The sequence below is a fragment of the Lindgomyces ingoldianus genome, assembly GCF_010093535.1.
Source record: "Lindgomyces ingoldianus strain ATCC 200398 unplaced genomic scaffold BDR25scaffold_13, whole genome shotgun sequence".
NCBI lineage: Eukaryota > Fungi > Ascomycota > Dothideomycetes > Pleosporales > Lindgomycetaceae > Lindgomyces > Lindgomyces ingoldianus.
In genome coordinates this window covers 153,185-168,257 of record NW_022985174.1, presented here as the reverse complement: position 1 = coordinate 168,257, position 15,073 = coordinate 153,185, and the positions used below count along the sequence as shown (strand labels likewise).

At 47.6% G+C, this 15,073-nt stretch overlaps 5 protein-coding genes across 5 annotated transcripts; 3 read left to right on the top strand and 2 right to left on the bottom strand.

Moving 5' to 3' along the window:
* Positions 1–43: 43 nt before the first annotated feature.
* On the bottom strand, positions 44–968 carry BDR25DRAFT_354059 (uncharacterized protein; the record flags this gene model as incomplete). Its single annotated transcript, XM_033695251.1, has 7 exons — positions 44–72; positions 99–210; positions 259–402; positions 430–518; positions 581–645; positions 672–865; positions 912–968. The coding sequence occupies 7 exons, from the start codon at positions 966–968 to the stop codon at positions 44–46; spliced, it is 690 nt and encodes a 229-aa protein (XP_033548370.1).
* A 3,597-nt stretch (positions 969–4,565) lies between these two features.
* Positions 4,566–4,840, top strand: BDR25DRAFT_367207 (uncharacterized protein; the record flags this gene model as incomplete). Its single annotated transcript, XM_033696991.1, has 1 exon — positions 4,566–4,840. Exon 1 carries the CDS (start codon positions 4,676–4,678, stop codon positions 4,838–4,840), a length of 165 nt encoding a protein of 54 aa, XP_033548369.1. The 5' UTR covers positions 4,566–4,675.
* Positions 4,841–6,154: 1,314 nt separating this feature from the next.
* BDR25DRAFT_313483 (uncharacterized protein) lies at positions 6,155–6,980 on the top strand (the record flags this gene model as incomplete). The annotated part of the gene is made up of 3 exons (XM_033691382.1): positions 6,155–6,294; positions 6,347–6,813; positions 6,865–6,980. 3 exons carry the CDS (start codon positions 6,155–6,157, stop codon positions 6,978–6,980), a joined length of 723 nt encoding a protein of 240 aa, XP_033548368.1.
* A 2,796-nt stretch (positions 6,981–9,776) lies between these two features.
* On the bottom strand, positions 9,777–10,823 carry BDR25DRAFT_393171 (NADH-quinone oxidoreductase). Its single transcript, XM_033698245.1, has 3 exons — positions 10,714–10,823; positions 10,457–10,658; positions 9,777–10,364 (listed from the first exon to the last, which is right to left on the bottom strand). The coding sequence occupies exons 1-3, from the start codon at positions 10,754–10,756 to the stop codon at positions 9,914–9,916; spliced, it is 696 nt and encodes a 231-aa protein (XP_033548367.1). The 5' UTR covers positions 10,757–10,823; the 3' UTR covers positions 9,777–9,913.
* Positions 10,824–10,974: 151 nt separating this feature from the next.
* Positions 10,975–14,619, top strand: BDR25DRAFT_342272 (uncharacterized protein; the record flags this gene model as incomplete). The annotated part of the gene is made up of 7 exons (XM_033693702.1): positions 10,975–11,125; positions 11,185–11,475; positions 11,525–11,627; positions 11,911–12,099; positions 12,165–14,331; positions 14,427–14,509; positions 14,555–14,619. The coding sequence occupies exons 1-7, from the start codon at positions 11,075–11,077 to the stop codon at positions 14,617–14,619; spliced, it is 2,949 nt and encodes a 982-aa protein (XP_033548366.1). The 5' UTR covers positions 10,975–11,074.
* Positions 14,620–15,073: the final 454 nt, after the last annotated feature.

The window sequence follows — 15,073 nt, the reverse complement described above, 5'->3', positions numbered from 1 at the left end:
AGTTCTTGTTTGTAAGCGCCTATGAGGATAAGGTATGGAATTGTTACTGGTATATGAATGGTATTTGCTGGCCTGTGGTGGCCAAGCGCCCGGTGAACTGAATTTGGTAATTGTGAGGGTGGCGTTGGACTGTGTGGCCCAAGGCAAGTTGACTTGTAATCCTTCAGCAATGCAATGACACGTTTGATTTGATGCATACACGATGAAATTCTAGGACCTTGAGCCGGGGTTGGGCTGGAGGGCGCGTGGCATTTGCACAATGAAGGCTATCATGGTGTCCAAATGATCTGCAGGTAGATGCTGAGTTCTGGTTCCGGTCCTCCAGAACGCCCCGAGCTTTTCCACTAGGAGGATGATGGTGGTGTGCAATCCAACCATGGGGGTGACACATGCTTGCACATACTATGGTATCCGGCCAAAGTACTATACCTTGTCAGTTTTCAGTGCTCTGAGGGAGCCCACGCACGTCAGCCTGGTCCAATCAGTTACAGAAGATATACGGGACAGGTTACTCCGGTCTTACTATCTTGCCTGCTGAGTAGTTATATGCATGATGTTAGGTACCCTACACAACACTCACAATGTACAATACTTCGGCCGGATACCATAGTACATTCAACTAAAACTCCACCTTGAGTGACGAGGCTGACGCATAGGGAAGGGCATCGCACGTTCGACTGAAGCACCAGGGCAGGGCAGCAGTGACAGGACCCGGAGAGGCACTGACAATCCTTTTCCCGAAGTCCGACATGCCTACAGCCTGCATGGATGCACTTTGAGCAACCCGGGAGAAGATTAGTGATGCTGGGAGGAATATTCCGCTCACGACGTTGCGGATAAAAGTCCGGAGAGAGCTTGAGTCCCACTAGAGTTCCACCGTGGACTATATAGCATCCCATACAGCCTATGACTTTACTAGTTGTGGAGCAGAAACAGGTGGCCAGTCCTTTCCTATTCGTCAGCCTCATCATTTAAGGTGGTCTTAGTCTAGGTCCATCTATCTACTTCCATCATATTAACGTCGTCTCAACCACTTTCAGAGCAAACCGTGCCCTGTCTCGTAGCGATGCATATCCGCAGCCTTCTCACATCTGTCAGTTACTCACCGGGCTCATGGGGACACAATCGAGTGCAAATTCATTGTTCAACCATACAAGAACACCAGTGTCACATATCTAGTGGAAGATATCAAGTCAATTTCGGCTGCTTTGCAAGACTAAGCACATCCGTATGTCTCCCTCAAGTGCCTTTCATAATTGTTTAGCTTTCTTCCTCAAGCTGCTCATTACCGCCTTTAGTATACATACTAGTACTATACCTGATCCTATCTAATCTAAGATGCCCACTGAAGCACTGTTAGCTCTGTTCATTGGGACATAGACTCTTCTTTTGCTGGCATACGCTACGGGGACTTAATCTGCTTCCTCATTTGCAGAAACGTTTATCAAACATGGTACGAATGTGCGTGTTACCCAAGCAGATTGTGTGGATTTCTTAACCGCTAAGATATAATTAGCTAGCAAGGTCTAGAGGCTACCGGGATTCACTTTCTAACAGCTACTCTGGTAAGTGAACGGCTCGGTTGAACTTCAGCCTCCGCAGGTCACGTTGCCTCTATACTTGGAGCAAGTCACATAGAGCTTGGCCTCTGAAGAGATCGCCCAGGACAAAAAAAAACGTATTGGTAGCTTTTAAGATCGACCAGTCCAATCACATCCCATTCACCTATGGCTCACCTACTACCTTTACATTGTGATCCTCCATAACCAACATTGGGTGACGAGCATTCCTGCAGAACCCTAACCAGTCCCATCCGATCGAGTTTTTCGATATTTTGGTGTCAATCATGATCACTTTAGCGACTAATCTATGGGACAAGGCCTCGTTAGATCCTGCCTGGAGGTCACAGAGTGCATGATGAGAAATGCTCTGATCTGCTCCTTTCTCCGGAACCTCACACTTCTCTCCGCCTTCTCGGACGTGTGGTCGTATCTCGTGGGGCCAGGTTATAGAAGTCTTCCCGTGTATTAGTAGAGGACGCTGTATTCTTGGGTGTAGGAAACTATCCCTACTACATTTGAGAACCGCTATTCTTCTTCATCTCAAGCGTGGTCCTCTACCTTAGTCAGGCTACATAAGGCTGAGGCCTAGTAAGACTTTCTCTGCTAATCTTAAGCACAGTCTTAGTGTCTTTGCGACACATATAGAAGAACTGCGGGCTCCATACGAGTATCGAGGTAATTACAAGAAAAAGCCGAAGACAGGGCTCAGTCAATAGTCATAGATATAAGAACGCAACATCAGTGCTCAATCTCACGACATTGCCGATTCTGGGAGGGAAGGCTCTGTTGGCTGTAGCGGCATTCTCATTCGTCTAATTTTCTGTTGAGCGTCTGTATACATGATCATTTTTATTCCGTCTTAGTTGCTATTCTTTCAATTTATACGCCGACAGACTCCCAACATGCTTGCTATTCAGCATACCTCGTCCTTCGAAGTATATCATAAGGCTGTTCCTCAGCAGCCTCAAGCGCTGCAGTTCAGACTGAACACCGTAATGGGCATATAGCTATCACACGCAAGTCTTCAGTTCTTAAGATCTGCCACTGCTTCCCTGTGAGCTTGAGTAACGCATATTAAGCACATCGCACCCCCCATCCCTCTTAACCTCACCATTCATATTTCGTCACTCGCTCGTCTCAATTGCGCCCATTTCTTGAAGGTCCTCTTTCACTCAACGAGTTTGTCCATTTTCAAGCGAGTCCCCGTATATCATCGTTGAAATACAATTAACATTCAAGTATCATTTGCGCTAAGAGCTATGAATATCCCAAGGGAAAAATTATTCGATAGCAATCACCGTTAAAATGTACAGGATATCGGCATGCCCAACTCCGCGGTTATCCAGACACGACTCCAGTAATAATCTTCAGAATTTCAACCTTAATTCTCGCCATTCTCGCCTTACTTGTCTCTACATTCGGTATTCATTCCAGGGACTAGGTTAGTTGCATAGTTCATTCTTCCTTGGCACGTGCGTAATTGGTAGAGCCATCAAAAGACAGGAATAAGCCAACAGATGCTGAATCTGCTGTAGGAAACACCGATGTCAAGTCGACGGCTGCTGTTCCACTATATCGCATTTCTTCCACGTTAATTTGTGGAGCTTCCGCCCTGGGGTCTTTCTATGCAGAGAGTGACGATGCCGAGTGCTGAGACTGGGGCGGAAGGAGACTTAAGGGATAAAGATTGGTGTTAGATATGGATGGTAGAGTGAAATATGGATATATTAATCTCGGAATCTGTCGTCCTGGGGGTGAGGGAAGAGGTGAATTTAGATTAGTAAAAAAGAAGCGTATTTCTCGAGACTCAAGGATGTTCACAGAGACTAGCTGCACTATCTGCCTCTTCTTGTTGAGTATGTTGCTGAAATTATGTCTAGAGCCAATATCATATTACAAGAATTCTCCAAAAATTGGTCACTGTCCCAACAGTCATGCTGAAGCGTGCCTGATTTTAGAAATTTGCATCCTACTCGCGACCTCCCCAGATAGCGAGTAGTATAACTCTCCTAGCTTTTAAGTTACCATTTCAGTCCCGTAGTTAAGCAGCATAGTCGTCAAAAACTTAGAAGCTGTTCGATGCTGTTCAATATTGAACGTACTAAGGGTTGGAGACTTCCAAAGGCATCAGGATTGTGGGTTGAAGGAATCCTTGCAATATTTGACTAGGCTGAATCGGAATACCCTTAAACCGGCCGCCGCAAGTCCCCCTGTTTTCGATTTAGCGTATGCAAAGAATCAGCGGAATTCTTGGCGCTCTGTGAGATTTGCATTTCCCGCGACACATTTTCTTTCATATCTCAGCAACGCAAATATATTTCTTAATAAAGAGAATACCTCTAGCCCTATAAGCTCTTCTCCATATAATACTAAACCTCTATATTCTATATTAGAAAGAGATGCTGCTGTACAGAGCAGGTTTGTAAATTTTGCAAAAACACTAAGAATTCTGTGGATTAAATGTGCCGCTGAGCTGCGCGCTCCAATCTCGCTTTAGCGCCCCGCAACTTTCATCCAAAACTCAACACTATTCGGCGGGGAGCAGAAAGGGTTTGTTAGCTCGCAGAAGCAGTATATTGCAGTGGAACCGGTAGCTGGGGTGAACAATTATCAGATTCACGGCAGGAGGCGACAGGTTGACCCGTGAAATACCTTGGGCTGATGCCGGAGAGGCTAATAGGATCAGAGAAGCAGCTTTGTTGAATCCAAAATCTCTCCACGCTACAGAGCAGAAACAAATCAGTCATCCAGCCTGCAAGCGTGGTCGAATCTTATCCTGCCAGGATGCCTTGGTGCCGACGGGCAAGCGCAGGCACATCTAGAAACGTTTACACAGCCGCAATCACCACCAGGAACCCCATCCTTTCCACCAGTAATACTCGTACGACACCCGTTTTCCAGTCATTGAACGGCTGGGTGGGGTAAAAAGACTGAGAGGCATGAACCAATAGTATCTATTTGCCTAACGGCCATCGTCACACTGGAGGTTTCTTACATTGGGTTATTTGAACTGAGTCCTTGACCAGCCTTGTTCTCTTTGTCGCAATAATAACCACGGCTCCCGTGGCCAGTTTTCGCATCCTCGACATTCGCCTATTCTACCGACATATACAATGACAACGGAAGCAACCTTAGCCATTATATTCGGAATCATGACACTCATTGCAACAATTGCTGGAATTCATTATCGAGATTCACTCTGCTGCGTTCTTTTCCAGAATGCTCAAGGAGCTTGGTACCAAGGTATAGGCGCAATGACCATTGCGTTGCTACACTGAGTAATTAACAAGAAAAAGGTCAAGATGACCTCGAAGCTGCACTAGATACAGAAACCAACGCCAGTTTCGAGGGAGTAGACACAATCAAGCTGCAACCCCGACGAGTGACTCTCCCGCTGTACTTCGACTCGTCCATCTGCAACTTGCGGCTCGAAGATGTCACTGCAGACCACCAGATTAACGTCGAAGCAACATGATTTCAAGACCCCGCGGATTGTTTCAAGGTACCCTGGATATGTTGGAAATTCTCATGTTGGAAATTCTCATATTAGAATTAGTTTAGGCAAAGCGAATATACCTAAGTTCAATGGTCACAAACCCAAAAATCTCTCTCTATTTTTATGTTTTGACGTTAAACCCCATATCTGCGTCCACATCCACGGCTTTCTAGATCCCCAAGTTTCCTCGTTCAGCTTTTGGCCTTGTTAGAGCTAGGCATGTCTATATTTTGGTATTTTCTTTTGATTTTAGTTTTGGATCCTTGGGGATGCACCGGTGTTTAGGCAGGGAGCGGTCTCCTCAGGAGGCGAAAAAGATATATTTGTACATTAACATCTCTAGGTGACATTAGCAAACAGGTCTTCGTTCGCAAGACTCACGGCTTCCTTGTGGATCAAAATTAGGAGAGGTTAACGCAAATATAGGGTTAAAGAAGGAACTTCTTGTGCTAATCTAAGGGGGTGTTGGTGTTCGTCTCAACCCCACCAGATACGTTTAGGACACCCCTCCTCTGCAATTCATCATTTCGTCCAGGTCTTTTTCCTTTGAACCATACACTCTTATTACTTTGTCATCAACCAAACTACTGTCAATTCTGCTTCCTGTCATAAGCTTTGCCTGCCCAGACTTCGTGGACCTACATGCTTGGGTGCTCCCATCCAGATCGCTTGGTGTGAACATGATCACATTTCCCCATCTCATCCATTAATTATCTCGCCTTTCGCGCCTAATAGGCTAACATCATGGAAACCACTCAATTTTCTCCGACGGTTAATGTAATTGCGAAGTTGCGTAACGCGGCACTCTCTACTCAATCACTCTGAGAAGCCTGAAGTGATGACAGAGTGAACTTCCTCTGTATGGTCTTCCCTGAATACGATGTAGGTTTTGATCTCGCGTTCTCGCTTCCGGGAGCCGTTCCGGGGCAGCATGCAATATATGTAGATTGAATACCACATCGGGTAGGCATGTCATATATTCAGTCCCTGGTAGCGTTGCGTAGATCTGAAGAGGTGGGTAGCTCGCAAATATAAACGTTTCAATGTTCGCATTCTCAATTCCGTCCGCACCACCTACTTCAGACCCAATTCAAAGATGCTCTCTGCTCTCCACTCATTATGGAACATATTTACACTTTGCTCCCTTCTGGTCACATGGATTAGCTTGTCGAATGCAACTGCCGCACCGGCAGACACGTCCTACTGGAAGCCTCCTTACGCTCTCCGCGTAGTCTCGTGCGTGTCCCTAAACTTTCTCACTCTTCGTTCAACCAACTCACGTCCCCAGTAACGATGACAGAATCAATGGTCGCACGATAGTCCCACGAACCGGATCTACCGGCCTGACCACAAACGTCTACATAGACACGAATAGGAAGTTACACGAGGCCTACCACATCTACCCTTCCGGTAACCCCTGGGCTACCACTTGGTCCTGGGAAAACCATACCCAGCTCTATGAATTAGCAATCCATTCCGACCGTAACAGCACAGAGCTCGTTTTATACTACGATAAGAAGCCGCCAAAGGCGTCAGGAACCCCTTTGCTGCAGTTTACGATCGATATTGGACCTGGAGTGACCCATTATTGGCCTGCGGGAACCACGGTTGTGTCGTGGACGAGTTGGCGGTTTGTGTGGGATGAAGCGAATGAGAGGGCAGTTTTGAGGATGTTTGGTTGGGATAATGCAGAGCAGTGGATCGCGTGGCAGAGGTCTGGAACCGAGAATGAGTTTGATGTTTATCGATGGAACGGTAAGTTGCCGCAATCTAGGATTAAGCATCTTTGGAGACTAACCAAGATAGGTACACTGCCAAAGCAAAGTGATGGATGGGATAATTCCTTATTCGATATCGTAGCGGACCATGTGGATATCGAGCTGGAAGTCGTGCCGTTGTGGACGATTTCGCCGTTCGATTAGGTGCGGTAGGAGGTCGAGAATCTGTCTCTTTCTTGAAGATATATATTCAACAAAGTGAAAAGCACACACGGATTCCTGCACTGGTTTGCTTTTAATCCCAATAAAGACGGTAAAGATTTGGGAGTGGTTGGAACCTGTGCCGTACTAGTCTGCTAAATGATTTACGCAAATATGGCTTTGGGCAGGCGGCGAGACCGCTTTGCAGAGCGAGAATTGGATGCCGAACTGGATACCTTGTGTAGTGCTGGGACGGCAGATATTAAGGAAGCGATTGATTTAGCAGTGATGCTTGCTGAAGGGGCTAGGGATTAAGACAGTTTGTCTAAGAAATAGTGCCTTTGGAAGAAGAAATCGTGCTCTCGAAGTTTGCGGGAACGAGAATGAAGGATGTGGACCTAATTTATCCACGGCTCCAGAAAGTCTGCTGCAGTAAAGTCTATGCTCAACCATATTCTCATCGCGTATTGGCGCTCATCTTCATACTATAGCTAGAGAGATGTGAGGCTATTACGTTGTGGGTTGAACTTTACTATGTTCCATCAGAATTGCCAATTTGCTGTGGAGGAAATATGGGGTCATAACCCCGTACTCATAAAACAACTCGTGTTATCCTCCCTATTGGCGCAAACGGCGCACACCTCGTAAACCCCACTGACGCATACATATTCCTTGCCCCCTTCCAATTCTCACCTGAGCTAGTCTCAAGACTCAATCTCTTATACCCTCTCTTCCTCGTTTCCACAATTAAAAATCGACTCATATCTCGAGCAACCCTCTTTCTCAAATATGCTGAAGCCGTACGCATGGATATAATTTCCTCATGATGAGGTGCTGCTCACATGGGCCGTAAGTAGATGTTCAATGGCGATTGGTAATATTCATGGCGAGTACCTAGCTCTTTCAATGCGCAACATTCTTTCAGCTTTTCCTCTTCCGTGCGGGCGGAAGAGAACGTAACCGAGGGGATTTTGAGATTGTTGATATCCAATACGTGACAGCTCTCCGCCGGGGTTGCTGACCGCATATCATTAACGTGGTCTTGAAGGAGGGCCGTGATGTCGGGGCCTATGAGACCGCCTTTTTGGATTCTCATGATGGTAGGTGAAAGTCTAAGCAGTGTCGGTGGAGGATGAAAGAAAGACCATCGAATAATTGGGCAGTAAGTGTGAAGATGCTTCGTCGCTTTTCCATTTTGGGAATGTGGATCCTGGGCCAAACTTGTATGAGCATTTATCATGATTTGTTTTAGTAGTATCATGACAGAGGCCTTTCAAACCCGTATTGTTCTCTTCTGGCAATATATTGGTAATTCCAGAGTATGTCCCTACCTCACATTATTCCAACCACACAAACTTTTATGCAAGCCACTAGATCCATTGCAAAATAAGATCAACCCACAACATTAGGTAGGCTGTATTGTTGGGCCATCAGTTTAGTAATGAAATTTGATCTTCAATGTACAGTATGACGATGAAAGGAAGAATTCATGGTCCGAAAAGGAGACTGGCGAGAAATCAGGGAGATCCAAGTAATAGTCCAACCACAACAGGGCAACATATGCATCGCGACCACTATGGCAAACTGCTACACTCAATAAATCTTATCCCTCTCTGATAAGGAAATCGAGCGGAGTTGCTATTCCACAGGATAGGATATTGAACAACAAGAACAGAGGGTTATAGGACACGAAAGCTATCTCTGTATCACGATAGGACAACTTCGTCCAGAAGTCTCCGAAAATTAGATAAATCCTTTCTGATATATGAATAGCATGACAACAAGGAAAACTGGATAGCTCCATTTGAAATCGGCGGAAATCAGGATGCCCGGATTTTGTGGAACTGTGAGAGGGACCGAAGAAGCACCGTGGAAAGGGATTACCATTGTTTCTAGTCGTGATCTTGCAGAACAGGGGGCTTCGGGGGCAAGTGGCTGAAATTGGGAACCCAAAAAGGATTTCAATTAGTAAAATAGGTGTAAGGATTCCAGAGTACACTAATTCGAAGACTTGTTGGTCTACAAGCGTGACCCGCATCGCAAATCATCCGATGTGAATAAAAATATGCGGTCCTGATGGATTGAGGATGCAATACAGGGGCAACTAGGGTCGTGCCGAGCCTTTTGGCTGTCTATCTAGGAGACAGTCTCATAGGTTTAGCGGCCATTGGAAGTGCTAAAAACACAGGCTCTTGTGCTTTAGCTACGGTCTTAAATAGCCACCCGAAGGCACTTAAAACATCCTCAAACCATTAAATCTTCTCGTGAATACAAGGTAGAGGGAAAACATCACGATTACGAAGAGGGCGAGAGCATACTAAACAATAATAACGAAGGGGCTAGTGGCGCAGAAAAGATGTCTCTAGAGGTGGTGAGAGAATCTCCGCCGATGTTCAAGAGATGACAAAATGCAGCTTTCTCTGTGAAATGGACGAGAAGTTTGATCCAGAACTCTTTTGCGTTTCGGCGTTCTCTATGGGGGTATAGTATTGGCTCCATGAGAAAGTTAAAGCTGTTGGTGTTTAGTTTCCCTATAACCAGCGGGTAAGTGACGAAGGATTTGGAGTCGACACGATGGAGAAACAATCAAACACTGTTGTGAAGGGTGTCCAAGACAAGCAGCTGATCAGGAAGGAGAGGCTGTGGTCCGTCAAACCCCAATAGTCAAGAACGCAAGCCTCGAGGAACCAAATGAGGTAGTCGCTAGAGGGAATAAAATTCTTCCGCAGCATTCTGATGCATTTTCTGTTCCCTCGAAGGTGCTTGCTGCGAACGATGTCTGATCGCGATGCAAATTTCGGCCGATAATGATTGGGCCTTGTCAAACGAGACCGAGAACTTTAGAATGAACTATGTAAAGATCAATTTGTACAGGTGTGAGCTTTCCAATAACTCATCGGGTTAGTAAACACTGTTGACTAAACCACCGGATTCATCTACTTCCTATACCACATCCTTGTGATCTTCGTATGTCTCATCTTCTTCTGTAGCTGGAAGATGCCATACATCAGCGCTTCTGACGTAGGAGGGCATCCCGGAACGTAAATATCCACCGGCACGATCCTGTCGCACCCTCTTGTGACCGAGTAACTGTAGTGGTAGTAACCACCGCCGTTCGCGCAGCTGCCCATTGAAATAACCCACCGAGGATCAGGCATCTGGTCGTAAACTTGTCGTAGCGCCGGGGCCATCTTGTTGGTGAGAGTTCCCGCCACAATCATGACGTCTGACTGTCGAGGGGAAGCACGGAAGATTATTCCGAGTCGATCTTGGTCGTAGCGAGGTGCAGAAAGGTGCATCATTTCGACGGCGCAGCAGGCGAGACCAAAAGTCATCGGCCAGAGTGAGCTTTGGCGGGCCCAGTTGGCGATTTGGTCGAGTGTGGTCCTGGAAACTGTGTATCAGCGATTACGTCCTCCACCTCATATCCCACAGCCATTGAAACACATCCAGTCCGAATAGTGAGAATTGCGACATACAAAGCGTATTGCATGGCTCCCTTCTTTGGCTGCTGACTCGGCAATGGTATATCGGTCTGCATCTTGCTCATTGGGAGCGGAGTGCCTGGTCCACCGGTAGTGAGACCAGATTTCTGCGATGGCGTAGCGGAGTTAGGCGAGGTAGACGATATGAAGGCAGCGGTGCCCGCGCGATATGCGACCAGGGTCGTTGAGGGTTTGGCTGTCCAAAGTATTAGCTCCGGGACAAAGGCAATCGTATGAGGACGGAAACGGACCTCGTAGCGCCATTGAGGCCGCAGACCTTGTTGTCGACAACATGCTTGCGACAACGGCAAAGGAGAGCTGCAGTGAACGGAGAAGAAAGGGAGTGGGTCGCCGTGGCAATGGTGGAGGCTGGTGGTTGCGACTGGTGATGTCGAGGATACTTGCCGAGCTCTGCTTATTTAAGCCGCCTCTGGTTGGTCAGAAAGCACCTTCACCAAAACCGTCGGCCTTCACCATCACCATTGTCAGCAAGCATCGGCTAATCCATCATAAAAAAACAGAGCAAATAGATCCTGGCGCGCTTCAAACCTGCCGTCTACAGCGACAATTAGCAGAGCTCGAAATTCAGATCGTACTGATCGACTTTGGGAAATGACGAACAGAGCGCCATCCATCGCTTGCATAGGGGTCATAGGAAAGCACGTGAGTAGACTTCCTTTGGAATCCAAGTGTCGCGTTGAGTAAAGCTCATCCTCGCCCAGAATAATCCCCTTCATATCTCGTTGTTTCCTCCAGAAGAGCGAGCGCCGCTTGAATTCCAATTTCTTCTCTCTTCATGTCTTGACATATTCGAGGCGCGTCTGCCTCACAAGACGGTAGACCAAGATTTCGGCCTACTTCAGGCTGTCGATGAGCGATTAGCTATGTATGGCTGGTTGACCAACACCGGTGTCAAACTTGTTATTGTGGTGGACATGGAGGGGAGACCAGCAACTGCCCTGGACAGTAAAAGTACGACTGCTGTGGGAATTCGAGATTCAGATATGAAGCCAGTAAGTACCCCTGACCTTCAGTCCTTTATTCAAGGCTTATGAGGAATAGGCTTTTAGGGCGTTGCAGACAGCGTATATCATGCTATTGAGAAATCCGTTTTACAATCCCGATGAGCACTCACCGCTGACGGCAGATGCCGAGCAAAGAGTTGGTTCGACACAAATTACAAGCCGGAAATTCATTCAGGAAGTAAAGAGGATAGGAGAGGCATGGGCGCCTGGAGCTGGGAATATTTAAAAATAGTCGCACTCACCACGACAATTATGTTTCCAGACATCCTCAAGCGTTAAGATACCTATAAGGAATTCTCCATCACTACACGTCCTATCCCTTTCTTCTTTTTGGTTGTCCCCCTCGTACAACCCCTCCCATATGCAGGAGTTTATCATCTTGAGATTGCAGACCTGTTTGCGTCTAAGACTGATTGGGATTAGCGCAGATCTCTTTCATCAATCATCCTTCGACCTTCGAACCTCTTGTCAATACCGGCAACTACTCGTCCATCGCCAGATTCCATATGCCTCCCAATACAGCCGGCGTCACGATCACAAACCCACTCATCCTCTACCGCAGCCTTATAGCCACAAACAGGATCAAACCAGATCCCGCACAGCATCGTTTAGGTGACGTCGATCATTTCATGATAGATCGAAGCCAAGCAAGCGACCAATGCTGACATGATATCTAGCACTCCACCTGCAAAACCTCTACGAAAACTTGATAGATTATGAGCCAAGTCAAGAATACTCCCATCGCCTCCAGCAGTTAAGCCGTACTGTCAACCCAAGTCAAAATGTCTCTTCATTAACTGCTCCATCTACTCCAAATGGCATTGGCAGAGGGGGAATCTGGAAATCTCTTCTTATGAAAAAGGAACAGAGAGACTCTCTCGCGTTGACCCGTATTCTCACTAGCCACGAAGCGGCCCTGAATCTCTCCAGCCCTAAGGGGTTGATGCTGCACGGCGACGTGGGAACGGGAAAGTCAATGTTGATAGATTTGTTCGCAGACTGTCTTCCAAGCCGAAAGAAGAGACGGTGGCATTTTAGTACGTTCATGCTTAACACTTTCTCACGCCTGGAGTCACTGCGGATATCTCGCTCTACCACCAGTCCCGGCAGTGCACAAGACGAACACTCCCTGCTATGGCTTGCACGAGACCTCGTTCAAACATCTCCGATACTTTTCCTCGACGAGTTTCAACTGCCCGATCGTACATCGTCAAAGATACTTTCCAATCTTATGACGAGCTTCTTCCAGCTCGGTGGTGTCCTCATCGCCACGAGTAACCGAATGCCTGAAGAGCTTGCAAAGGCAGCAGGAATGGAGTTTGCGCGGCCTGCTCAAAGACTAAGTAGATTGGGCTGGAGTCTTGGACTGGGAGGTGTAGTTATGCCGGACGATCGACCGGGACAGAGAGGAGAATTTGCTCAGTTCTTGGAGGTGTTAAGAGCGCGATGTGAGATCTGGGAGATGGAAGGGAAGAGCGATTATCGAAGGATGTCCGAAGAGGAAGATATATCACGGGATCTCGCTACCCCATCTAGTTTACAGGAGGAATTGTCCAAACCAAGTTTACATACAACCTGGTCACCAGGACTTGACGTAGAGACCGAACCAACGTCATCTTCCGTCCTTCCAATGCACTATCTTGTCTTGCCAGCATCTGTGGCGGACCCATCTACTCTTTCAAACCTCTCCTCAACTCCCAATCCAGCACTGTACCAAGCAAAATCGCGGTTATCCGATATCCTCTCTATTGAATGGACACCCTCCACGATAACAGTCTATGGACGCAAAATCACCATCCCACGTCAACACAACTATGTCGCACTCTTCACCTTCGCTGAACTATGCGGTGCCGTCCTCGGCCCTGCAGACTATATTACCCTCGCTTCCACATACCATACCATAATTCTGACTGACGTCCCGATTCTGACGTTCCTGAAAAAGAATGAGGCAAGACGATTCATCACGCTTCTCGACGCCCTTTACGAGGCCAAGTGTAGATTGCTAATGACAGCATCCGCGCCGCCAGACCAACTATTCTTCCCAGAGATACAATCCCCAACTCCTCAAATTTCAGTGGGGCCCAAGGTTGCTGAAGATCTTCTAACGAACGACGTGACACACCCAGAGACATACTCCGAGATCCACCAAGACCTCACATCTCCCTTCCGACCTAACGTTTCCTCCTATTCCCTGAGTCTGTCTGACGATGCTCTGGAAGGCGACCCACCCAACCGCCTTCGTCGCCCAGGATCAAGCTTCACAGATGAAAGAAGACCAGGTCCGGAAAATGTTAAGGCGCCTGATTTCGCAAACATCATAGGCTTGACGGGGGGGGATGAGCATTTTGCAGTTAAGAGAGCACAGAGTCGGATTTGGGAGATGTGTAGTGCGCGGTGGTGGGACAGGGGTCAAACAACAGTGGAGGGAGCGGGAGACAGAGACAGAGGTGTTAAAGCATGGTGGAGACCTTTGCCACTAGAGTCTAGGCATTGGGAGCGCTCTCCACCGTCTGCTCCAATTCCCACAACTGCTTCCTCAAAAGTGCCAGTCGTGCCGAAATCTGACCAAGGAGCCGCGTCCACGGTCTCAGATGCCCACATCCTCGACCCATCTGAATCCCAAGTAGATCCTCAAAGAGATATCTTCCAGTGTGGAGCGAGTCCCTTTCGGAGTGTGAGTGATGCACCGCCGAAAATAAATTGGACACATATTTGGGGGACTATGAGGTGGGGTAAGAGGGCTGGGGCTTGGGGGAAAGGGGTTGAGGGGTTACCAGAGAGACGGAGGGAGGAGGAGTCTGAGATGAGGACAAATAGAGATGAAGGGAATCGTGGAAACAAAATGTAAGCCTGCTACCATAGAATTGAATGCAATCGTGCTCTTAACATTTTTGGGTTGATCATACGAGCCCAGCGTGAGCTAGCCTGAGCCGTCATAGCGCTGGGTCTTCAGAAAGTGCAGGGCCTTGTGGAATAGTTATTTTTAAGGGTTCGGATAATATGGACATTGGACGAGGCCTAGGTAAGGGAGAGGATACACAGTGGAATTGCAATTTTCGTCTTCTAGAAAGTTACTACGAGACATCCGCTTTACCGCCTCCGTATCGAGTGGCAGATTTCCTGATCCGGTAATGCTTGCTTGCAGGTGATTTTCGGATAGCGGTGAGTTCAAGCTGCCTGTTCGAGCGCACATGGGCCGAAAATAAGCTAGCAAATGACTCGGATGCGCAGTGAAGCTGTGTGTTGTTTTGATTGTCTCGGTCAAGATGGCCGTCGAGGCTAAATTGTGGCGTTTTGGACTCGTGAGCATGCGGTCACTGCCGGGGTACAAGAAAGAGGTACAAACCTTTTCTTGTTTGGCCACGAGACTTCTTCCCTCCCTCGTCCCTCTCCCTGGCAGTAAATTTCCCCATGAGCAGTTTGATATCCTCGTTTATCATTGACCCCGTTGTCCGCCAGGCGCGTCGCTTTTCAGGCGCCGTTCCGCCCCCCGAACATTATCAGAGTGACATCGAGGCACTTTCACATGCCAATTCGGAGTCTGTAACTGCACCAGCGCCCGCCGACGGCCTGGATCACGATGCGA